Source organism: Gracilinanus agilis, chromosome 3 (assembly GCF_016433145.1).
Source record: "Gracilinanus agilis isolate LMUSP501 chromosome 3, AgileGrace, whole genome shotgun sequence".
In the NCBI taxonomy this organism is placed as follows: Eukaryota; Metazoa; Chordata; class Mammalia; order Didelphimorphia; family Didelphidae; genus Gracilinanus; species Gracilinanus agilis.
In genome coordinates, this window is record NC_058132.1 from 616,016,814 (window position 1) to 616,042,558 (window position 25,745).

Sequence of the window (25,745 nt, forward strand, 5' to 3'; positions counted from 1 at the left end):
TTCTCTTCTCTTCTCTTCTCTTCTCTTCTCTTCTCTTCTCTTCTCTTCTCTTCTCTTCTCTTCTCTTCTCTTCTCTTCTCTCTTCTCTTCTCTTCTCTTCTCTCTCCCCCTTCTCCTTTTTCCTCTCTCCCCCTTTCCCTTTCTTTCTCTCTCCTTCCCCTCTCTCTCCCTTCCTCTCTCTCTTTCCCTTTCTCCATTCCTCCCTCCCCTCTCTCTCCCTTCTCCATTTTTCTCTCCTCCTCCATCCCTCACTCTTTGTCCCCACCCCTCCATGCCACTTAATATCCAGTACCTTTGTGGGAGAGGAGGGAGCATCTGATGGTCCAAGTATATTGCAGCCGACGAGTAGGGCAGGCGGTAAGGCAGATGGTTTCCTGGGACCGGGCACACAACATTCCCTCCATTTTTTCCAGTTTCAGAACTGCTCAGGATGGAAAACAGAGATGGGCTAGGCAGTCCACTGACCAGGGTACAGGCTGCTGTGCCTTTTCCCCAACCCATATTCAGCAATGTCCACAGTTCTTTGCTCTATTACCCCCATCCCATATATCTAGGGACCAGGATAGAGAATTTGGAGAGAATACTTCAATGGATCTCTGGTTTCATCTATGTGGATACTTCCACCAAATATGGCACAATACAACTCATCCATGTCCAATGTACCCTGATTCTCTCATCTTGATCTATGATCTATGCTCTCCATGATCTATGAGCTCAAGACTTCTGTGTAGTTTACAAACTTTTGGCCTCTTTCCTTTTTTGAATCTGAGCCATGTGTCCAACATATTAGGGTCCTGTCTTGAGGCTCAATCTTCAATTGAAGTCATTGAGTATTAACATATATATTGATTTATTTTGCATGGTCTTGCCAAATTTTTCAACCTTCTCCATCTTCACAATGTTGAATGTTGAAATACAAGTTGCAATTACCTTTGTGGTGGCCTTTTTTTTTTTTTTTTTTTTTTTTGCTTTTACTCATTCTGGACACAACAAGGTAAGATAGCCAGGATGTCCTATTAAATTACATTTCTTATTCCCTTTGGAAGCACAATGAAATCAACTGTGCCTGTCCTTTATTTACTCCTCAAAGGAGAATCCATAACATCCTCCTATATAGCTGCAACTTCCTTCTACTGTCTGGTATCATTTATGGTGAGAATGTTAATATGACTATGATCAATTCCTCCAACAATGTACTAGTCATTAGAAAAGGACCTCAAATTTAGAGTGCCAATTAAGAAATGTTTAAAGATGCTGGGGAAATGCTGATTCTTATCCCTTTTTATTCCTGACACCACACAAGAGAAGGGAAAAATTCAGAACCAAGGGCTATTTTATATCTTTCTTGGTTGCCACTGCCTACTGCTGGCGAGGCTCTCTATCCATAAAACAGTTGTTCCTCCGGAAACAGGTACATCTATTTTTACATTTTAAAACCCTTACCTTCTATCTTAGAATCAACACAAGAACTAGTTCCAAGGCAGAAGAGCAGAAAGGACTAGAGCAGCTGGGATTAAGTGACTTGCCCATCTGAAGCTAGATTTGAGCTTAGAGCTTCCCAACCCCAGACCTGGCACTCTATCCACTGAGTCACCTCATTGCCCCAGATCTATTTATTGTTGAAATTTGAAACACAATTTGAATGCTTTTAGATTCCTAGGGTGCCTTTATGCCATGACAAGGCACCAGAGTAGTATTTTTGAGGAGGATCAGATAATTAGAGGATAGGAATTCAAAATGAACCCTTCATCTCGTTTTCTGTAAAATGGTGAGAACAGCCCCTCAGCTTTGACCCATGTGGAAGAAGAAATGGGCTCATTTAGGTGAGGGGTGTGTGTGTGTGTGTGTGTGCTCTGTAGGCAAGTACTGCTGTTCTCACAACTCAGCCTCCATGTATTATACCCCAGCCCAATGGAGTATCCTTATCCTCATGACTCCATACTTATTGGGTCGGTCTTCAACACATCTGGATCACAGGGCCCACTCAATGTCTGCTCCACAAACAGGCGGTAGTGAAGGGTGCAGTTCCCATCATTCAGCAGGATCATATCCTTCCTCTGCTCACTGTCCACAAGCACATTCCCAAAGTCCAGTTCCTTTTCTTTTGCCTAGGGCCCAAACCCACCCATGCAGAGAATTAGTAAGCCCTGTTGAGGTTTCCACAGGAAAGAAGAATCTTCCCAACCAAAGAACAAAGTTCTCTCCCACCTTAATCATCACCCTGTAGGAGGAAACCCTTCCCAGACCTAGAGCATGGTGTCCATGCCCAGACAGCTACAGGGTCTTGATGATCTCAGAAAGCAAGTGTGGGGGGAAAAAGGTACCATACCAGGCACTGATGATGTGTGAGTAACCGGCCTTCCTGATTAAAATCTCATTATGACTTCAGGGTTGATAAATAACAGTTCACTCCTATCTAGTGTCTCACAGGTCACAAAGCATTAAATGTATCATTACAGATAGGAGACAGCTAGATGGCACAGTGTATGGTGGACCTCTAGGCAATAAGACCTGAATTCAAATCTAGCCTCCAAACTATTAGCTCTGTGACCTTGGGCGAGTCATATAACCTCTGTTTGCCTTGTTTGATCATCTACAAAACAAATAATAATAGCACCAATTCTCAGGGTCATTGTGAGGATCAAATGAAATAAAAACTGTAAAGCACATTGAAAATTTTGAAGTGCTATATAAATACTAGCTATTATTATTATCATCAGTATCAGCTTCATTTTACAGATGAGGTAATTTGGACTTTGATAAGGTAAAGTGATTTTCCCAGGGCCACACTATTAGAAGTATCTTAGTGAGGATTTAACCCCAAATCTCCATTGGTATGGCCTCTTCCCACTTCACCTTGGTGCTCACCAAGATGTCTTTCAAATCAGTACCTTTATTCTATGCCTCTTATTGGGCCCTAGGCTGGGGAGTTATTGACCTGAAGGAAAGTGCCTCCCTCCTCACACTCCTTCCCCAGAGGACCTCAGAGCTGGGCGAGAGAGGTGGTAGGCTAAGAGAGGGATACTCACAGTAATGGAGGCCTTGATGCCTTCCCCAACGAGTTTCAGTACGTAGTGACTTGTTTCAAAAGGAGGAAGGCCCGAAGGAAGAAGAATGGAAGGAGGAATGTTGGAAGGGGGATCAGAAGAAAGAGGAAGGCGGGAATTAGAAGGGACAGGAGGAGGAATATTGGAAGGAGAATGGCGAGCAGGAACACCAGTGGAAAGAGGAACTTTGGAAGGAGGAAGGCTGGAAGAAGGAGCAGTGGAAGGAGGAACACTGGAAGGAATTGCCATGCAAGAAGGAATAGTGGTAGAAGGAACACTGGAAGGAGGAGGGCTGGGAAAAGGAAGACAAGGGGCTCCTGCATCCCACACCCACAAGACAGCCCGGATCAGGTAGTCGGTAGTAACATTAGGGCTGAAGGTCCATGTATGAATCTGAAATGACAAAGATAGGCACATGTACGTATTTTGATGGAATCTTCTCTACACACCCGTAGTGATCTTTCTAATCTACGAACTCCAAAATACAGCTCTTACTGTCGAAAGCACTTCATATAAGTGATTTACCCATTAGTAGATACTTCTTGAAAAATGTAGATGTGTCCTGTCTCCCTTAACTAATTTATAAGTTCCAGGAAAGCAGGGAAAATGTCAGTCGTGGATCTTTATGTATCACTACAACTTAGCACAGTGTAAGCCTCATAAAAGATGACTTGAGAAATGCTTGTTGATGTTGTTATCGTTGACTCTGGGGACTCAGAATCCCCTAGCTGGAGGCACCTGCCATGCCCTTGGTCAACAGAAAGAGCAGATCAGGGAATTCTGGCTGGTCCTGCCTCCACAGAGACTCCCTTCCTTTCTTCTGTGACCCCATCCTTGGGACCTGAAATTATCCCTCTCTATTCTGACTCCATTGTTTGAGTTATTATCCCTTCCTGCTACATACACCATCCCCCCAACTCCTTATCTACATTTCTTCAACCATATTCTAAAGTGGAATAAGGTGTTGTGGTGGCCTTCCAGACTGAAGCAGCCTCTCAGGTCTCTCAAAAAGTGAAGAGGGTCCTGGCCTCTGACACTTAGCTGTGTGACTCTGGGTAAGTCACTTAGCCCCCATTGCCTCTCTCTTACCACTCTTCTGCCTTAGAATCCATACACAAGTATGGCCCAGAACAAATTGTTTACCATCTCTGAGTGTGGGGAGAGAAACAAGGGAGGGGGGAGGTTTGGATCTTATAATTTTGGAAAATGATGTTGAAAATAATTATTATGTGTAATTGGGAAGATACTATATCTCTGAACAAAAAAAGAACCAATACACAAGACAGAAGGTAAAAGTGAAGAGACAGAGATGGTGGACAGGGCAGGACGTACCATGGACTCATTGGGTAGGATGGTCCCTTTGGATGGCTGGACGGATACCACCTTGCTGCTGTGGTAGGTAAACTTCCACTCAAAAGTCAGGGGCAGGCGGGTGGTGTTTCGGACTTTGAAGGGCATGGTGGAAGAGCTTCCTACACAAGTAGGCTTGAAATAGAGGATTTTGCCCGATTCCATCTGTATCTCGAGTGGCTCTTCTCGGCTCATCATTATGATTTCCTAGAGATCCAGGAAAAATGGCACTGTGGCCAAATAGAGCTCCCCATGCCCCTCGCTCTGCAGCCAGCTGGCACCCTTGAATGAACTTGTTCCTATAGCAGGAAGGTGCTAGGGGGAAGCGAGGTGTCTTTTCTCTCTTGGTTACTTTCTGCACAAAGGTTCTTCTGTCATTCCACTTGTTAATTAGCAACTGAGGGTTAAGACCTGCAAGTTGCAGGCCCTTGAAAAGTGTTAAGAGGGGGAAGTGTATAGAGCACTAGACTTGGAATCAGGAAGACCAAGGTTCAAATCTGACCTCAGATACTTCCTAGCTTTGTGACCCTGGATGAGTCACTTAACCCCAGTTGCCTAGCCCTTACCCCTCTTCTGCCTTAGTATCAATTCTAAGAGAGACAGTAAGGGTTTAAAAAAACCCATTGGGATACATTTTTGTCCAGCGTTCAATATGAGAATTTGTTTTACTTGACTATTTAATTGCCATTCCCTCTTCCTCTCCTTCCCTTAATAAATAAATACATTTTGTTAACTGAATAAAAAGTTCTTTTCTTTAAACCCTCATCTTCCATCTTGGAATCAACATTGTGTATTGGTTCCAAGGCAGACGAGAGGTGTACGTGGATGGAAATCCAGGCAGTAGTCTCCACTCTGAGTCCCTACCTTAATATACTTGGGGCAAAAGTTGAACTGAAGGGCTAATTTGTGCTGTTTCCAGGTGGCCCCCTTGGGGATGGTGGAAAGGAGGAAGATCTGGTAGGCCCCAGGGAGGAGGAAGCCTGAGGTGGGTCGGACAGTGATGTTTGGGCAGCTAGTTGGCAGAAGCTCAAAGGAGAGCATCAAGGATCCACTGTTGAAGAGCAGCAAGGTCCGGTAGCTTGTGCACTTGGAAGAGACTGCTGAGAAAAGCTGAGGAGAGAAGAGAGAAAGAGAAGGAAAGAAGACTCTCTGAGGAAGTGCTATCATACCACAGCCCTGCCCCCCATCAGGCCAGGGGGCCTGGGCAAGGATCATCCCTTGGGACACCTAATGCACCTGCTGGCCAACAGTGGGCACACCCTAGAAGCCTGCCTGCTTCTGTTGTAAATGTCTAAATGTCTGATCATTAGTGTCTTTGTAGGAATATTGTCCATTATACATACTTCAGTTCTCTGAGGGTCTAGAATTCTATCAAAGTAAGTACTTTCTTTATAGATGCAGTGTGGAACTCACTCAATAGAGTCTTGGTGATAACCAACTTGATAATTGCTAAGGTTTAAGTCATGCTTGAGGGCAGCTAGGTGACTCAGTGGAGAGATAGCTGCCCTCAAGCACTACATAAACTCAGCTTCTCCAGCTCAAATCCAGTCTCAGACATTAGCCAGCTGTGTGACCCTGGGCAAGTCATGTAACCCTATTTGCCTCAGTTTCCTCCTCTGTAAAATTAGCTAGAGAAGGAAATGGCAAACCATTCCAGGAGCAAGTCACTTAATCATGTTTGCCTGTTTTCTCCTCTATAAAATGAGAAGGAAATAACAAACCACTCCAGGATCCTAGCTATGTGACCCTGGGCAAGTCACTTAATCCTGTTTGCCTCAGTTTCCTTCTCTATAAAATGAGCTGGAGAAGGAAATGGCAAACCACTACAGTATCTCTTCCAAGAAAACCCTAGGCAGGGTCACAAAGAGTCAGAGATGGGGGCAGCTCAGTGGATTGAGATCCAGGCCTACAGATGGGAGGTCCTAGGTTCAAATCTGACCTCAGATACTTCCTAGCTGTGTGACCCTGGGCAAGTCCCATTGCCTAGCCCTTACTGCTCTTTTGCCTTGGAACTAATACATAGTATTGATTCTAAGAGGGAAAGTAGAGGCTTTAAAAATAACAAGCAAGTCAAAGATGGCTGAAACAACTGAATGACAACAATAAAAGCTTTCCCCACAACAGCCTAATAAGGTATATACTGGATCTGCTATTATCCTCATTTTACAGATGCAGAAACAGAGAAGTCAATCACCCCCTTGCTAATAAGTGAAGGAGCTCAAGTCCATGCTTTTTTGTATGTTTCTCATTTGATTCTCACAATGATCCTGGGAGACAGGTGCTGTTATTATACCTATTTTACAGATTTGGAAACTTAGGCAGAGAGACATTAACTTGCCAAATGTCAACTAAAACCTTAATCTTTTTTTTAAACCCTTACCTTCCATCTTAGAATCAATATACTACTTAGAGTCAATAAGACTTCTACAGAAACTCACCAGCTGCTTTTTCAGTATGAATTGATTTACAAAATGAATTATTACCGAATGGATTCAGAAATAATTGACAAAAAAAGTGCCTTTAGGATTAGGTAATAATAATGACAAAACAATAATGATAGCATTACCCAAATGAATTTAAAAGCTGAGTGCTATATCAAAGAGCAAAGAATCTTTGGGTATAGGTCTTCATCACTTCACATTTACAATATTGAAATAACATACAGGTGAGTCTCTTCTCACCCTAGTACATCCACCACGCAACCACTAAAGTAATCTTTCTAAAATGTAAGTCTAAAACACAGTTAACATGTCATTCCCAACCTCAATAACCTCCGAAGGCTCCCTACTCCCTTTAAAATTTTACATCAAATAAAAAATCCTCTCTTTGCCTTTTTTAAAAAGCCCTTTCCTCCCTCTTAGATGCAATACTATGTGTTGGTTCTAAGGCAGAAGAGCAATAAGGGTTAAGCAATGGGGTTTAAGTGACCCGCCCAGGGTCACACAGCTAGAAGTATCTGAGGCCAGATTTGGACCCAGGATCTCCTGTTTCCTAGGACTGGCTCTTAGTTCACTGAGGAATCTAGCTTCCTCCCTCTCTTTTAAAGCCCATTACAATCTAGATCTCTTCCTATCTTTCCAGGTTTCTTATACTTTACTACCTTTTACATACTCTACAATTCAGTACCACTCAATGGTCTTTTTGATATTGCTCAAACACAATGTTAGCCTGAGAATTTCTTACAAGAAGGAATCCTCTAGAAGTTAGAGCAAAGGCTCTCAAAGTGGTTGGTAAGTTGAATTGTAGGAGGTCCCCAAGAGAGATATAAAGGGGTTTTATGTCCAGCTATCACCCAACTTTTTAAATACAGTCTAAAATGGAAGATCATTACCTACTTTCTGTAGCTTGCCACTCACCTTGGGGACATCTATGGTATAACGGGGGAAACTGTACTCCTGCTCCTCCGTGTAGGTATGCCCCATGGCTCTCAGTTTAAGACACCAAGATGGAAACACAGTGCAGTCTTCTTCTATGTTGTTGAAGCTCCTTAGGACCTGCAAGACAAAGGCCAGCCTCCAAGATGAGCTCTTCTAGCCAAACTCACCAAGGATTTCTCTGGTCCTCCCAGGGTTCTCCGCCCTGCCCCCCAAGTCCTAACTGATCACACAAGGAGAATTCTCCAAGGTGGACATGTGAAGGAGGACCTTCTTCTCTGTCAAGGTGGCCTTGCTATTATATTCAACTCATCATGACCCTTGCTCATTTTGGCTAACTGTATGATCCAGCAATAACTCACTTCTTATTCCCCACATGAAATATTCCAGCTATCCCAACACGTCCCTTTGCACTGGCTATTCCAAATGCACTTCCCCCTCTCCTATACCCACTGTCTTTCCTGACCTCCCAACTTAGCTCAAATTCCACTTTCTGCAAGAGGACTTTCCCAGTCCTTCTCACTGCTGGTACCTTCCCATTGAAATTTGTGGTTCTTGCTTTTACACAGTATATGTCTTGTAAAGTCAGAGTTAGGGGGCACCTGGGTGGCTCAGTGGATTGAGAGTCAGAACTAGAGAGGGGGAGGTTCTAGGTTCAGATCTGGCCTCAGACACTTCCCAGTTGTGTGACCCTGGGCAAGTCACTTAACCCTCATTGCCTAGCTCTTACCATTCTTCTATCTTAGAACCAATACACAGTATTGATTCTAAGATGGAAGGTATGGGTTCAAAAAATTAAAAAATAAAGTCAGAGTTAGTTACATATTATTTCCAGTGTAAGAATAAGAGATCCTTAAGGGCAGAGATTTTTTGCCTTTCCTTGTCTCTGAAGTATGGTGCCTCACAACATAGCAAATCTCTAATAAATACTAATTCACTAACAGTACTAGAAAGAATTCAGTGGCATCACTGAAGAGCCAGATCTCAGTGAGATTCAGAAGACATGGGATCATGAGAGGATTAGGCTGCAAATTAAAGTATGTTTGGTGATAAAATATAGGATAAGAGTTCCAGAAGCCATAGTGGAAGAAGCAGGCAGATATTGAGTGGCACATTGTAGGAGCAGCTCTGAAGTAGATGAGGATGAGAACCCCCAATAGCAAACTATGATAATAATAGCTTGTATTTACACAGCTCTTCACAATGTGCCAAATATATTCATCACAACAATCTTGAGGAGTTGATAATACAAGTGTTATTATCCCCATTTTACAGGTATGAAAATTAAGGCACAGAAAGCTTTAAATAACTTGATCATGGCCACCCAGCTAGAAGACATAGAAGTTTCTGAAAACTTTGTGCTATTTCCAATTTTTTCTTACTTATTACAATCAATAGAGGTAGTTAGGTGGCACCGTGGATAGCGAGCCTGACTTCAAATCCATTTTCATGTACTTATTAGCTGCATGAACCCCAAGCAAGTCATTTGCCTTATTTTCTATTTGCCTTAGTTTCCTCATCTGTAAAAAGAACTAGAGAAGGAAATGGCAAAAACCCCCAAATGGGGTCCCAAAGAGACACAACTGAAAAAAATGACTGAGCAACAATCAATAACTGTGGATTGATACACATACGTTATCCATTCCCCATGTTTTGTCTCATCTCACATGTGATCAACGTTCTGCATTTGCATTTGTCTATAAGCAGGTCAGTCTGTGGTCATGGAATAAAATGGAACTAATTGGTTCAAAAAAAAGATTCAACTCATCAGCAAAGTGAAGTGGGCAATGGCCATAAACAAGAAATTTTCACAGGAGAATGACAAATTATAAATGGTTGTTTGCCAACATGCTCCAGATCACTAACTGGAAGAAAGTACAACTTGAAGGAACTCTGGGATTTCACTCCATACCCTGAAAACTGGCAAAGATGACAAAAAATGGGGCACAGTCTATGGTAGAGGGACTTTGGGAAGATAGGCATAAGAACACACCGTTGATGAAGCTGTGGATTGGTCCAATCATTCCGAACTTCAATTCAAAATCGTGCAAGAAAAGTGACTAAACTGTCCAAAGACTTTGATCCAGTGACCCAGTTATTGGACATCATCATCATTCTCACATTTATATAATGATTTAAAAAAAAAAAAGAACGTTTACCATCTGTCCTAGTAACAACTCTGAGACAGAAGAGCCAGGGGCAGGCAAATGGAGTTAAGTGACTTGCCCAGGGTCATACAACTAGGATGTGTCTGAGGCCAAATTTGAACCCAGGTCTTCCCAACTCCAGGCCTGGGCCTCTATCCACTGAGCCACCTAGCTGTTCCTACAGTGTATTAAAGTTTGCAAGTTATTTTACATTACCTTATTTGATCATATACCCCAAGAGACTAAAAGAAAACAGATACAATCCAATGTACCAAAATTTTCATAGCAACACTCTACAATAGTAAAGAAAGGAAAATAAAATGAATATTCATTAGAAAGGTTGGGGAAGTGCTCGCTTCGGCAGCACATATACAGAAAGGCTGGGGGAAAACAAAAACAAAACTATAAATGCATACGAATGCATTGTGTAAGAAGAAATTCTTGTATAAGAAGAAATGGTTGAGTATGAAGAATTCAGAGCAACAAGGGAAGATTTGGCCAAACTGATGTACACAGTTCATCAGAAAGACCTCAATAGCCGAGGAGAACAGCAAAGGGGGCAGCCTCCCTAGCTTTCCCCAGGACTGACTAAGCTAAGCTGGAAAGAATCCACAGTGCAAGGGCAACAGGAAAAATGTACATTAATAATTAGCATTTATGTAGTGCTATCAGGTTTGCAAAGTGATCGATATAGTAACTTATTTGAGCCCCACAACAATCTAGGGATTAAGGGCTATACAGATGAGAAAAATGAGACAAAAAGGTTAAACGACTTGCCCAAAGTCACACAGTTGGTGTCTGAGAATAGATTTAAATTCGGGTCTTCAAGAGTCCAGCTCTAGTCCCTGTACCACTTATATAATCTATGATAGAGAATTGAGAAATAGAGGACCATTAGGCAAGTAGGAGCAGAAAATTGGGCCTAAACCAGTCATTGTAATGACCTCTTCAAAGACTGAGGTATAGAGTCTGCCAGGTAGCACCACAGTGGATCTGAGCACCAAGCCTAAAGATGGGAGGACCTGGGTTCAAATATAACCTCAGATACTACCTAGTTGTGTGACCCTGGGGAAGTCACTTCACCTCAATTGCCAAGCCCTTCCTGCTCTTCGGTCTTAGAATTAATACTAAGACATAAAGGTTTGGGAAAAAATAAGGCTGCTGATTGTAATGTTCTAAGATAAAACCTGTTCTTCCCCCAATTTCTTCTCATGGTGCCTGTCCATCAATATCCTACTTTGTTTGATTTTTACTCAAATGTTTCTGGTAGGATGAATTTTATGTCAATCATAAAAAGAACCAGGGGTTAGCCTGAGAGTCAAACTCCTACCTAACTGGTAAGAATTTTCTTAACTGGGGGCTCTGAGCAAATGTGATTGTACTCTTAACTTTTCATTTGCTTTAAACTCCACAAAGCAGCAGCAGAGGGGACCAGGGGGACCTGAGGAGCCATTGTATTGAGCTAATTGTTATAACAAGGTTTATCTGATTAAATCTCCAGAGACAAAGGAGTGAGGGAGGAGAGGCTGGAGAAAAAGCCTCTATAGAAACATCTGTATCCTACGGTGTAACATATAGAAGGAATCCTTATGGATGGTGAAATCTTCCAGATGAACTGGTTTGCAGCACTGGTTATCTCTCTCCACTCCCTACTCCTTTGCAGAAGTGTGGAACATTATATTTAGTCAAACAAATTTTTTTGATACATTGAAAAATTTTTTTCTTCTACATTTTCTTTTTTCTTTAAAAAATCTTTGTTAGAGCTGTGTGACCCTGGGCAAGTCACTTAACCCCCATTGCCCAGCCCTGTAACAAATAAAAAAATTAATATAGAAGGATATATAAAGATATTAGGGTTTACAAATTCTGGAAAGAAGGGAAAGGAAATGGAAAATCTAGGTGATAAAAAAGACAAAATTTTAAAACATATTTTGTATCTATAGACATTGACTCACAGAGGCCATTGACTGGAATTAAGTAGTCACATAATCGAAAGTATTTGTGGCTGCACTTTTTGTGATATCAAAGAATTAGCAATAAGGTGAATGCGCATTGACTGAAGAATAGCCAAATGAGTTGTAGTGCATGAATGTGATGGATTATTCTTTTGCTATAAGGAATGATAAATGTATTGAATATAGAGAAACATGGAAAGATCTTCATGGATTGATATGGAATGAAGTAAGCTCAACCAAGAGAACTCTGTACATAATGACTACAATGGTCTAAAAAGAAAGAAATCCATATACACACACAAAATATCAAATATGAATGTTACAAAATTATAATAAACAAGCAGGGCTCAAAATAGACAATAAGGGCAGCTAGGTAGCACAGTGGATAGAACACCAGGCCTAAATATGGGAAGTCTTGGGTTCAAATCTTTTCTCAGATACTTCCTAGCTATGTGACCCTGGGCAAGTCACTTAAATCCAGTTGCCTAGCCCTTACTACTCTTTTGTCTTGGAACCAGAACTTAGTAGTGATTCTAAGTCAGAAGGTAGGACTTTTTTTTAAAAAATACTCTTTGTCATATGGAATGACTCTCCAGAAAAGGAAGAGGGAGAGACACAGAAGGAAATTACGATAAAAAAAAAGACATCAATAAAAATTCATTTTAAAAGAAAAAGACATTGTACCAGTTTCAGCAAGCTCTGGAACACTGCATAGGCTCCAGGAATTGAACTAACTTAAAAAATGTTTGGCCTAACCATCTACACAGAAAAGACAAAGTAGATGAAGAATGTCAAGTGCCCAGTTTATGATTACATGGGGCAGCTAAGTGGTACAGTGGATAGAGCCCTGGACATGAAGTCAGAAAGACCTGAGTTCAAACCCAGACTCAAACACTAGCTGTTGGGACGCTGGACAAGTCCCTTAATCCTTTTTGCCTCAGTTTACTCATCTGTCAAATGAGCTGGAGAAGGAAATGGCAAACCACTCCAGTACCTTTACCAAGAAAATCCCAAAAGGTGTCACAAAGAGTCAAAATAGGATGGACAAGCTATAGAGCTTGTGTTGGTACTTATAACTAGAACACAGAGTATGGATGTACAACCACTTGGGCTCAGAATTAAATAAGAAGAAAAGAAAAACAACCTGAATTACCTTTAGGAAATTGCAAATCTCCTTTAATGGTCCTGAGTTTCCCCATGAAGGTCCACGTATGAGCCCAAAAGGTGCATCTTTTAAATATTTAATTATTTTAAATTTAAAAATAAAATTATTTAAATAATATCAATATTTAATCATCTTAAAATAACTTAATTAATAAAATAATGTTTCATTTTAATAATAATATTCTCCTGGTCCATTAATACTGGGAGATATGGAACCCAATCTTGTCTCAAGACTTAAAACAAGCATCAGCCTGAGGACGGTGGAGAGGTACATGGCAGAGCTGAGAAGGCTGCGACATACAACTGAAAAGGAACTTCAAAGAATGGAAGTAAGAGATGCCATTGGGATGCCATTGGGAATGTATTTTAGTGTGGTGGCATATGATTACTTTTGAAGACTTATCGCCTTGGGGTGACACAGGAGATTATTCCCTTTGTCCTTCCTCACCCTAAAATGACTAAGAGGAGATTGCATGAAAGCTGTGTCATGTAGGATTGAGTTTAAGGTTAACTTCCTAATTGTTCTTGTTCCAATGGTTCCTACATATAGCCACCAAAATTATTTTCCTTAATTGCAGATCTGACTATAGCACTAATCTCCTCCTCAATAAATTCTAGTGGCTTCCTATTGACTGGAGGATCAAATTTTATTTCATTTTCATATCATCCTTTAAGTTGTTTTTATTTTGTATAAGTTTTATGATGTATATAATTATTATCACAGTAGTAAATGTATTTACAGATAACTGTAAACATTTTAGAAGCCCATGTTCAAAATTTTTTTAATTAATTAAACAAAGGAGTTTGAAGACCACCATTCTAGAAGACTTTTAGGATCTAGGGGTATCGTGTGGCTGGAACAATATCTGATCCCCATGGTTTCTTCCATGTATCCTAGACTATTTTTCTCTAAAAGGTTATAAAACCATGCTTGAGACTTAATTTGCCCAAGGGACAAAGGCTCAAACTGTTGATATAGAGTCCTGGTCACTTAAGTAAAAAAGCCCTTGAGGAATAGATTACTATGTTGCTGTTGGGGGTGTACCAGCACAGCAAAGGCAAAAACAGGGGGAATTGTATCCAAATGAATCAATGTTGTATCCTTGCTGAATAGCCCTTCTATGCTACTGTTAATGTTAAGTAAACCCCTTTTTTGGTTCATTATGGTCCACAAGGGTCCGTTTAATTCCAATCCCAAACTTGGACCACTCAACTGGCTCGAGACAGGGCTGGACCCAAATTCTCAGGGCGATCAGACAAGAATAGCCTTTTGATCTGCATCACTAGAGAAGAAACATTCAAATCAGTTCAATCACATCCATTTGAAAGTAATAGTTGTCGAATAAATGAAACAGATGGTCTTGTTCGAAGGAGAATAAACTGCATTTCTACAAGTTTTTTCTTCCTGGGACTAAGGATAAATTCCTGAACTGTTAAATTCGTTTCTTATGAATTTGGATATCATGACTCATTTTCCTAGAACCTCATTGCCTCGTGGGATGAGTGGATAAAAGCAAGTTTCTAAGCCTGCAAAGCTGAGGATCAGACACTAATGTGATCCTCTCAGGAAACAGTCACCCCTCTGAGTTTCTGGCCCAAGAAGCTTGCCATCTGCTCTCTCTTGGACCATCATGATTGGGATACAACTTGTCAAGGGATGAATGAGTCCTTACAGCATGGGCCCATCCAAATCAGAACACACAAACACCAAGAAAGCATCACCCATGGAGGTAGCCCGCAATAGGGAACACAGAAACTGTAACAGGCACAAAGAGAAAGAACTCCATGATCTTTAAAGACAAATGGATCATGGGGATAGCTAGGTGACTCAGTGGATTGAGAGCCAGACCTAGAGATGGGAAGTTCTGGGTTCAGATGTGCCTTCAGACACTTCCTATCTGTGTCACCCAAGGAAAGTCACTTAACTCCCACTGCCTAGTCCTTACAACTCTTCTGCCTTGGAATAAACACATATCTGGTACAAATAGCACCAGGGTAGTACGATACCACTTAAGGAGCCAGGTTCTTAAGGTGGCCATTTTGGCAATATCCAGGGTTTCCAAGTTCCATTGATTCCAAGACAGAAAGTAAGGGTTTAAGAAAAAAGAGAGAGAGAAGTGGGTCATGATAGCTAGCCCTCTGGCTCTCCACACCCATCCTGGCATACAAGGAAGGAGCCCAGTGTCTGTCTCTGTCTCTCTTGAGCACACACACACACACACATACACACACTCAAAAATGGCAGACATATACGTATACACATGATGCATTGTGAGAACACATCTCACCCTGTAGTAGGCAAAGGCCTCAAGTTCGGTGGCATAGATTTTGTTGGGGAATTGAGGCTGGAAACATAGGCGGGCGGCTGTGTTCTTGAGTGGGGGGATGTCAATGATGTCAGGCTCCACCCGGAAGGGACTGGTGACTTTATGAGTCCAGGCAACTGTAACTGTGCCTCTGGTGTGATTGGTCAAGCAGAGTGGTACAGGATCCGGTGCCTCATTACTAGAGCACTTGCCAAAGTTCACTATAACAGGCTCTATGGTGACTGTTGGAGGGAAGATAGCAGTGTCACTGGTTCCATCAAGGAAATATTCTGTTAAGGGTGGAATCGATGGATATTTTGCAGGTTGTGAACTTCCAGAGATCTACGTAAAGAAAGAGAGGAAGGCTCAGGATATCCTTAAAGCTAGTAGGGAAGGGCCCAGACTCAATGAGCTGTTTCCTAGCAGGTATTTCAGGGGAAGTATGATTATTAGCCCTGGTTTGGGATTCCCTCCCTCCTCACCACCACTTTTGGCTCTTTTTAACCCCAGCTCCTCATGGCCTCCTTCTTCCTGTAAGAGAGTCTTAGAAATGGGTCTGGGATGATGCCTTTGATTTCTAATGGTAGTAGAGAGACCCGGAGACATAAAACAAGTTAGACACATAGTCAGGAACAGAGGATAGACTACCTAGCTGGACTGTGGGGTGCCAGTGGAGGTCTGTGTTAGCAATAAGATAATGGAGGCTTGAGTCAGTACCTCTTGGCGCAGCACGAGTGCCCCATCTGCATCCCGAATGAACTTCTTCTCCCTCAGCATAGTGCCCAATATATCTGGTGCAAACAGTATCAGCCCTCGTGCCATGTGGGTGCGATACCACTTAAGGTGCCGGGGTCTCAAGATGGCTGGCTTGGAAGTGTCAGAGTGGCAGGTTCCAATGATATCCAAGAACAGTGGGTCCTGCAATACCCCAGGTGTGGCAATGAAGAATGGGAGGGAGGTCACAATGGAGTATGAAGTTTGGAAGGAGGCTTGGGAGCAGGTTAGGGATAAAGAAGAGGATAATAACTTGAAGCCATGGGGAAGAGGAAATAGTGACTAAAGGTAGGGATCAGAGATGGGGCTGAGAGTGGGAATCAAGGAATACTAGAAGAACAGATGCTAGAATTTTTCCCAGCCTTCAAGTCAGATGCCCTAGGCTTCTTTAGGGAGAAACTAAAATCCTTTCAGGCTGCCTCTACTTACATTTTTTGGAACATTAAAGGATGTTCCGGGAACGCCCAGTGTATCTTAGAAGACATGAGAGCCATAAGGAACTGTGGGAATCAATTGTGGGACTTGACCACCCCCTTTGTACTCCCATCATTTTATGAAGGTAAAATCTAGTTATTGAACATCCAGGATAAGAGGATATATGAAAAGGTAAAGGGACAGGTACATCTATTGACTTGAACTTATGAGACTCTCTGGTCCTTTTTAACAAACTACATCCTTCTTCTCAAGTCATGTCTCAGAGACCTAGTCCCTCAAGCAGAGCAAGCTGCCCTAAATCCCAAGGCCCAGGGCAATTGTCCCTAATTCCAAGGACCGATGTTGGGGGTAGGGACTTCAAATTAAGAGCCCGCTACCTTACATGCCATAGGACACAGAATCATCTATTTACAATTGGAATGGAGCTCAGAGGCCATTGGATCATCAACACCCTCATTTTGCAAATGAGAAATCTGAGGCCTAGGAAGGGGAAGCAAATTCCCCCAAATCATACAGAGAGTGAGGAAAGGTATAGAATTGTAATGGAGGTCCTTTGGGTCATTCTCCATCCTGCTGGGAAAGGAACAGTGGGTAGAGGCAATGATGGTACCATAAGTGCCCAAACATTAAAGATAGCAGAGAAATTCAGGAAAAGGTTGCTGTTAATCAGATTGCCTCTTGCTCATCCTTGATGGAGGCATTAAATGTTATTGTCCATAAGCCTGTGAAAGAGGGCAACAGGTCATCCAGGATCTCTCAGAAAATCTAGGGTAAAGCTGGAAAAAAAAGAATCCTACTTCCCTGGGGAGCTCTACTCTCTCAACTTGCTCTCTCACCTGTCCCAACATCTCTCTGTTCTCCACTGCCTTTGCTACTCAATTCCTCTCCTTCCCTAGCCTTCAGGTCCAACTCATTTCTACCATCCTACCTGGTGATGGATCAGACATGCCACCCTTCTGTAGCAGATGATGGTGTGTGTGGGCTGGAAGGTGATGGTCAACATTTTGCGTTCCTTACTGGCCAAGACTCCACTTTGAGGTTCCACAGAGAAGACACTCGCTTGGTTATCAATCTCAAACATGAAGAAACCAGGGCAATCAGAATCATTTTGGATAAATAGGGATTTTGTGGCACGCTGGCCTAAGCTGATCCAGTTGAAATCAATACAGTACTGACTCAGGGACAAATCAGGGCCTGTATAGTTAGAAAAAGGAGGAAGATCACTGCATTCAGGGTCTGCCAATGTGGGGAAGCTCACTACTACCCATCTTGACTTTAATTTTCTCAGTAGATAGGACTCCAAGCTATAGACTTGGAGAGAGTGGAGGGAAATAAAAGAGGGCTTTAGTAGGAAACCAGCCCAAGGGATTCTCCCTTTTTATGAGATTAATTTCTGGACCAAGAAATCATAATGATACAGAAGAAAGGAAATGGATTTTAATGACAACAGGCGGAGAGATGAAGGTTAGACATCAGGAAGAGCCTACTGAATGTCAAGGATGTAAGAAAGAACAGCAGAAAACCAAAATAAGATATGAAGTCTTCCTTCCTATTTTCTGTTTCTAAAAATAGGAAAGTCCAGTGTCAGGCTGGTCAGAGGGTAGTGAATGGTCCCACTTGAAGCCAAAGGAGAGCCAGACAGTTTTTAGGAAGTCCTGAAGGCCTCCTTAGTCTCATATTCTCTAGTATCACAATATTAGCCTAGTGTGCAGGCCTTCCAAGGTCATTCTCTGCACCCACCCCAACTTCAGCTGCAACTGAAATTGGAGCTATAATTCTTACAGTAAGCCACCAGGGGGCATTAGACAACCACTTGGAAATTATGGACATGAGCCCCAACATAAGTGGAACTGAAAGATGAACCAGAATCCTATTCTCCCACCCAAAGGATTTCTTCCAAGTCCCTTCAGAGGAAGTGGGAAGCGGGAATGAGGACGTGGGCAATGTTAGTACCTATGCATGAACCAGTTATTTTGAAGGTGACTTGAGAGGTGTTCCCAGGTAGTAAAATTGTAAAGTAGTCCATGCTCTTTAAGCCTACAGTCTGGGGACGGAAGAAGAGAGGCAGCCACAACTCTGCCCCAGCTTTCACAACTCCTTTGGTGGTTGGGGAGGAGAATACTCGGTCATCTTCATACAGGATCCGGTTAGTCTCAATCCGGAATGGAGCATTCACCTATAGAAGCCAGGGTGGTAAAAATAATAGATCAGAACCAGACAAGGGGTGAAGGGGCTTGCATTCAGGAGCTCCAGAGGTTGTTCCATTCCATCTAAAATTGTCAGGCATTCACTCCAAAATTCCGTGAGATGAAAGAGCCAATCTGTGGTACATTTCAGGGGCAAGTGGGCTTGGAGCTAAGAAACAAGACACTCTAGGATTGGGGTAGATGGGAGAAAGGAGGGGAAGGCATAATAGAATTATAATAATAACTGACATCTATAGATCTCTTTAAGGGTTTTAGAGAATACTATACAAATTATCATATTAGATGGAAGAAGCATTCAGAGCAGAACAAAGGGTTTCATGAAGAGTCTGGCCCCCAGTGGATCAGAAAAACCCCAGGAACAGGAGGAGTTGGTTAACAGAGACCCTTTTCCCCCAATCCCTGGACTATACCAAAGATGGATTAAACATCTGGATACACTTCTTCATGGAGTAGCCCACCGGGGAAGGACCAAAATCAACCACTTTCTGGAAGGATATTGGGTCAATCTCCTCATCCTCCTTTCTGTTTACATATACCATTATCTGGGGACATTTAGCTGGGGAATAAAGGAAAGAGAGCCTGTGTTAGAACTTTGGAAGTACATCCAAGTTAGCAACCTGAGCCCTTGATGCAGAGAGAGCCTAAGTATTTAACCTGCTCCCTGCTTGTGAAACCTAAAGGGCAAATATTTCAAGGCTATAAATCTGCCTTTAATGTGAGTATGAAGGACTATGAGGAGATAGAGTCTCGAAGAGGTAAATTTAGAGAAAGGCAAAAATGGAAGAAAAGAAATGTGAGAAGGTTTGATGTTTTATGGATGGAGATGGAAGCTGAGGGTGGATGGGAGTGGGAATGGAAGATGTCAGGAACTGGATTCAAAGCACTGAGTTTAGGCTTGGTCCCATGGTAGCTGTCTCCATTGGCAGCAACACACTAGAATGGAAGGAAGCTCAGGGTCAAGATCTGGCTCTGCCATTTACTGACTGAATAACCTTGGGGAAATCACTCCCTATTTGTAAAATGAGAGTATTGGACCAAATGTCCCTTCCAGCTCTAAGGTTCTCTGTGTCTATGATGAGCTCCCTCCTTAATGGCCTAGGCAATGAGAGGGACAAAAAAAAGGAAGTCTTACCAACGGCCTGGATTTGGATGGTAGTTTTCTGTTCCCCGGCTTCTCCATACCAACAGATGCCCTGGACATCATAGATGAGGGCAACAATAGGCTGGAATACAAGCTTGATCTGACAGACTGATCCTGGCTCTAACAACCCGGTGCTGGGTAAGGTATGGAATGGGTTGGGGACTTCCCAGGTGAAGAATGTAGGCAGGTCACTGGAGGAAAATAGAACTATGAGAACTCATTCTTGCTTCCCCCATGGTCCCTGGTGTCCCAATCTTAGCTCTCCCTCCCTGAGCTTGCTTTGTGGAGCCATGAAAGTTCTGGAAATTTCCCAGGATTTCCTGGAATCTCAAAAAGTTTCCTCCACCAAATGGGCCTTGCCATAATTCTACTTAGCCTTCCCCCAAACTGACGGAGTTTAGAGCAGTAAATACTGGCAGCCTAGGAATGGATGGGCAGGTATTGTAACAATGAACTCACCCCACATTGTAGAGACTGAACCAGGCCTCGGTGGTATCAGACACAGCACACAAAGGCATCTGTAGTGTTGGGATGCAGGTCAACTGATGAGAAGGCAGGCAGGCCCTGAGCTCTATTGAAAACTCACCTTCTGGCATCACAAAACTTAGATGGTCCACATACTCCTTCTGTGGTAAGAAAGAACATGAAGTGGATGGAACTGTGAGGAGATACAGAGAAGGGGAAGGGGAAGGAGAGCATAATTGTGGTTCCCAGTCCACAGACACAGAGCAGAAGCTCTCAGGAACTAGAGCTGGATAGCCTAAGAACAGATAGTTCTTAGCAGATTTGGGGAGAAGAAGGTATGGTTACTAGTACCTGGAAACTAGAACTAGAATACTCCCTGGCTTAGAATAATATGTGAACCCTTCTGTGAGTAAAGAAGTCTCTCTGGAGGAATTTTGGGTCTCTGTAGGATCTAGTGATTCTGATAGCCAGAATGCTACTGGAGTATTACTCTCCAATCCCCAATTAGCTTTGTTCCATGTACCCTGAAGAAAACCTTATCCCTCCCTTCCCCCAGCTTCAGCAGTCTCAAGGCTGAGAACTTAATTTTCAGTACTTCCCACGAAAAGGGTTCTGCCTTAAGAGGAGTTAATGGAGTTGCCTTTCTGGCAAGTCAATCACAGTTCTGCTGAGGTGGAGCCCCTCCCACTTCCCATGTGTCCCTATGGGCTGACCCATACCTCTTCCAAGGGCCGGAAGAATACAGGAAGAGTAAAGGACATCCCAGGGCTCAAGAAGATGGATTGTGGGTACACTGTGAAGAAGAACTTAGTGGTGGGAAGCCTGTGAGATGGAGTTAGAGAGGACCAACTTCAGAAGCAAAACTCAAGGAACCAGCAATATTTTTGAAGGGTTGAGAATCTAGAGAACTAGAAGGGCATGGGGATCTGAGGAGAGTCAGGGGAAGATAAAGGGGACATCTAAATGTAGTGCCCAAATAGGGGTCTGATACCCCTTCCAGGCTACGAGGTCTCCTCATGAACTCAGGAATCCATCCATAGACTTCATGGAACTTCTTGACTTTGCCTCAATGCTCCCATCTTGGAGCACAGAGCCATGACTGAAAATGGAATGCTGGAGAGGGAGATGCTAAAATTATAAGGATAATCAGGATGCCTTTGGGCACAGCATCCGAGAGTCCTTAATCTCAGGAAAGGTTCCCTTAGTATAGGGGTCAGCAATGTATGGCTCTTTCGGCAGGAGCCATAAAGTCAATTTTTTTTCAGGCGCTGTTACAGGAGCTCGCACTGTGAGCACTGTACGGCTCTCAATCCACTGAGCTACCCAGCTGCCCCCAATGGATTATTTGTGGCATTTATGGCTCTCTCGGCCAAAAAGGTTGCAGACCCCTGCCTTAGTAGAAAGTAAAAGAAGGAATGATTGTGTCAGGGGCAAAGACCTAAGAATGATCTCCATGTGAGGTATGTGACATAGAGGCCTCAGTAAGGGGGAGGGACCTGGGAGAACAGGCTCTTAGGGAAAGGACTTGGGGAGGTCATTTCCATTGTATACCTGTATTTCAGCTTCTGGATTTTCATACTTATATTTTTCAAAGTCAGATGTTTGATGACCTCCTTGCCCAGCTCCCAGTTCTTCCAAACCAGTGCTTCAACTACCTGGATACCCCAAAAGATCTTCTTTTTTATTTTGCATTGCTTCTTGTGTGAACATCGTAGGTTTCCCACACTTTGTTCTGGCTGTCTCAGTGGTAGAAACAAGAAGGAAAAGTCAAAGAGATCCATTTCCCCTCCCTCCAACTTGGATCAATGACAAGTCAACATCTCCACTCTCCCCATTGAGTTCCTCTCGAGGCTATCACCTTTTCCCTTTAACACGGGGTCCTTCTCCAAGCTATTACTGCCTGCAAACAAATTGAGTTTCTTTCCATGAGGTTTGCTCATTTGCAGATAAAACTATTTGACTCCTGCTATGCCCTTTGTCTTGTTCTACCCTTCATAAATTTCTCTTTTCTCTCCCTTTCTCTTAATCTCTTCCATTTCTGGGGAATTTTCCCCAGAAATTCTTTCTGCAGTAGTTCACCCTAGGTATCCCTCCAGCTCCACTCAGATTTCTAGGCCTCCCTTAACCCAGTGATGGCAAACCTATGACAGGCATGCCAAAGATGGCACCCAGAGTGCTCTCTGTGGGTACATAACACCCCAACCCCTCAGTTCATTACTAAAAAGGCAGAAGGACTCAGGAGGAACTGCTCCCCCCTCTCCTTCTCTACACTTGCTGAGGACATTCATCATTTCACCCACCTTTCTGCCCAGCAAGGAGCACTTCCTCCCCTCCTTTTGTGGAGTAAGAGGGGCAGGACCCACCTGGCACTCAAGAGGTGGGGAAGAGCAAGGCATGTGTTCTGGGGGTGGGTGGGTGGACATGGCACTCCATCTCTAAAAGGCTAGCCATCACTGCCTTAACCCCTCTCTTTCTCATTTGTTCAGAAAAAGCAGCACAATATCAGATCTCCACTTCAATTCTCTCTTTTGGGTGACTTTTAGGGCCTATCTTCCCAAAAGGGAGAGACTAGGCTGGAAAACCAGAATGTCTGGGTTCCACTTCTAGCATCACCCCAGGCTTTGCTATATGATACAGGTTGTGCCTCAGTTTCTCCATCTATAACAAGCAACTTATCAAGTTTCTCAATATCCTCTGTAAGGTCTATGGAGAACTCCACAGAGACTCCAAGAGAGGCTCTCCAAAGTAAAATAAGCATCCTAGAAGAGAGGAAAACCTAGCCTGGACTTCCTCCTATAATGTAGTTTCTAATCTTATCTTTAGCTATACTCTTCTTATGAGGATGACAACACTATATAACATTTTTAAAAAAACAACCCTTGCCTTCCCTCTCGGAATCAATGTTATGTATTGGTTCCAAGGTAGAAGAGCAATAAGGGCTAAATAATGGGGGTTAAGTGATTTGCCCAGGGTCACACAACTGGGAAGTGTCTGAGGTCAGATTTGAATCTAGGATTTCCCATCTCTAGGCCTGGCTCCACTGAGCCATATAGTTGCCCCCAAGATTATATAACATTAGTAGCGATAGCCTAACATAGTGGATAGAGAGTTGGGTTCTGGAGCCTGGGAGACCTAGGTTCAAGTCCCATCTATACAAGTCCTATCTGGCTCTTTAAGATTATAAACTATAGAGAAGATATCTACACTGGTAAATGATATTTCCTCATGCTGGAGTTCTCTATATCAATAAAATCACAGGTATAGTGGTTATCACATGATAGCAAATTGAGAGAGGACTATAATGTTCCTATAATATTCCTACTTACAATTTGGAACATCAATGATCACTATAATATTTTATACCCAACTTGCCAATGTATAAAATGGAGTCAATTGTGAGGAATGGTATAACTCATCATAAGTCTCGGACACAATAACCAGAACCATAAGTCGTATTACAATAAATTGGGGTTTGGCTCAGGGTGCTGATATGGAGAAAATTGACCTGATGACAGGTAGCATTTTCCTGTCTTCCTCTCCTCTCCTCTCCTCTCCTCTTCTCTCCTCTCCTCCTCTTCTTCTTCTCTTCTCTTCTCTTCTCTTCTCTTCTCTTCTCTTCTCTTCTCTTCTCTTCTCTTCTCTCCTTTCCTTTCCTTTCCTTTCCTTTTCTCTTTTCTTCTTTTCTTTTCTTTTCTTTTCTTTTCTTTTCTTTTCTTTTCTTTTCTTTTCTTTTCTTTTCTTTTCTTTTCTTTTCTTTTCTTTTCTTTTCTCTTCTTTTCTATATTGCCCAAGTGTTCATGGGCCAACCACCAGTGCAGTCTTATTAGGGAAGAGGTGGTCCAGCTCTTTCCCTACTGGGTTAGTTGAGAAGGGCTGGACTGCCTCCTCTCCCTGTAAAACTTCACTCAAGGGTTGGTCTATCACCTCTGCAACTTGCCTCCATCTCTACCTTGCACTCGTTTCTACCCCAGGAGAGAATATTCCTGGCGGCAGTTATAACAGTGCCATCCAATTGGAGAGATAATGACCCATATGTGCACCCCAAGTCGTTCTCCCACTGCATAGGACCTGTCCATGGCAGCACACATACCCCAGTGCTAGTCCCCAGAAGAGGAGAGCAGCAATTGAACACACAAAGAGTCTGACTCCTTCACTCAGGCTGCTGATGTGAGCCTCCCTCACCTGGGCAGAGAAGCTAGTGTGGGTCCAGGCACAAGTAGTACTGGAAGGGCTGCAGGTACCACTGGCCCTGGGGGTGTCACTGAAGCTAGAGCTGGAGACAGCGGTACCATCGAGGCTGTCGCTGGGTTTCTGCAGAGACTCAGGGCTCAAGGGCGAACTCTTCACTCGGGCAAGCATTGGGCACCTGAAAAAATAACTTGTGGAAGGTGGGGAAATCACGTTAGTTTTTGACTTCTTTCGAACTCTGTCATCAGAGTACAGGGTTAGACGACTGGGAAAAGGCATGGCAAACTTTGAGGGGAACCAATGGAGAGACAAAAGGATAATCAAATGAAACAGGGAACGATGAAGAAACAGAAAAGGAACTAAAACAATCTGACTATTAAGTGAATAGAAGATAGAAGACATCACTATGGCATCACTGTGGCACAGAATCTTAGAACCATAGAATTTTAAGGTTAAATACATTTTGAGAATATTAAGTCTCATCCTGCTAATAGAGAGGACTGCAACTACTTTGTTTCTATGGGATAAAACAAACCAAAAGATGAGAGAGTTAAACAGCAGCAAGATTCAGGGTGAGTGAAGGGAGTTGGGGGAAAAACTGTCTTCAGCTGTGTCCTACGTGGCCACTTCTCTTCTCTGAGTTCTTTGTTCTTCACGTAGTACTTGGGCTTTATCTTGCTTAATGTTTTCTAGCTGTTTCTTGTATTGCCCCACATCATGCAGTTTGGGGGACTTGACACTGGGTCTATGTTTTTTCTTTTTTTTTAACTAATATTTTATTTCCCCCAATTACATGTAAAAGCAATTTTAACATTCATTTTCTAATATTTTGAGTTCCAAATTCTCTCTATCATGTTTTCTTTTTTTGTACCTTTTGCCGGACCTAAGACAAATGTTGTGCAATCAATGCTTAATGTTTCTTTTATTAATAAACTTCCAAAGTAGTCCTCCCCAAACTAATCTGGTCATAGAAGACTTTAGGTCTTAAAATATACTGAAAGAACCCATCAGTGCTAGGGATACAAAGATCTACTAGTATAAAGGCAGGGGTCTGGGAAATTTTTAGAGTGAAGTGGAGGAAGCTATTTTCATTCAGAAAAATTCCCAAACAAAGCAAATATGTTGATATAAACATAATTTAATGTTTAATATTTAGGGAAGAAAATGTTATTAGTATTGAAGTTTTCTCCCA

At 42.7% G+C, this 25,745-nt stretch overlaps 1 protein-coding gene across 1 annotated transcript in view; it reads right to left on the reverse strand.

Annotated features, from left to right (window-relative positions):
• Window positions 1–24,724, reverse strand: part of CFAP65 (cilia and flagella associated protein 65) — a 46,099-nt gene extending 21,375 nt beyond the window's left edge. The window contains exons 1-16 of the mRNA XM_044667563.1: window positions 24,548–24,724; window positions 21,917–22,101; window positions 21,085–21,187; window positions 20,360–20,526; window positions 19,892–20,091; window positions 19,170–19,315; window positions 18,506–18,728; window positions 17,481–17,746; window positions 16,061–16,261; window positions 15,326–15,685; window positions 7,754–7,891; window positions 5,262–5,507; window positions 4,380–4,604; window positions 3,030–3,440; window positions 1,943–2,108; window positions 293–421 (exon numbers count right to left, since the gene is read on the reverse strand). Coding sequence (XP_044523498.1) covers window positions 293–421; window positions 1,943–2,108; window positions 3,030–3,440; window positions 4,380–4,604; window positions 5,262–5,507; window positions 7,754–7,891; window positions 15,326–15,685; window positions 16,061–16,261; window positions 17,481–17,746; window positions 18,506–18,728; window positions 19,170–19,315; window positions 19,892–20,091; window positions 20,360–20,526; window positions 21,085–21,187; window positions 21,917–22,101; window positions 24,548–24,724 — 3,343 coding nt within the window. The remainder of the gene's footprint in view (window positions 1–292; window positions 422–1,942; window positions 2,109–3,029; window positions 3,441–4,379; window positions 4,605–5,261; window positions 5,508–7,753; window positions 7,892–15,325; window positions 15,686–16,060; window positions 16,262–17,480; window positions 17,747–18,505; window positions 18,729–19,169; window positions 19,316–19,891; window positions 20,092–20,359; window positions 20,527–21,084; window positions 21,188–21,916; window positions 22,102–24,547) is intronic.
• Between the last annotated feature and the right edge of the window lie 1,021 nt (window positions 24,725–25,745).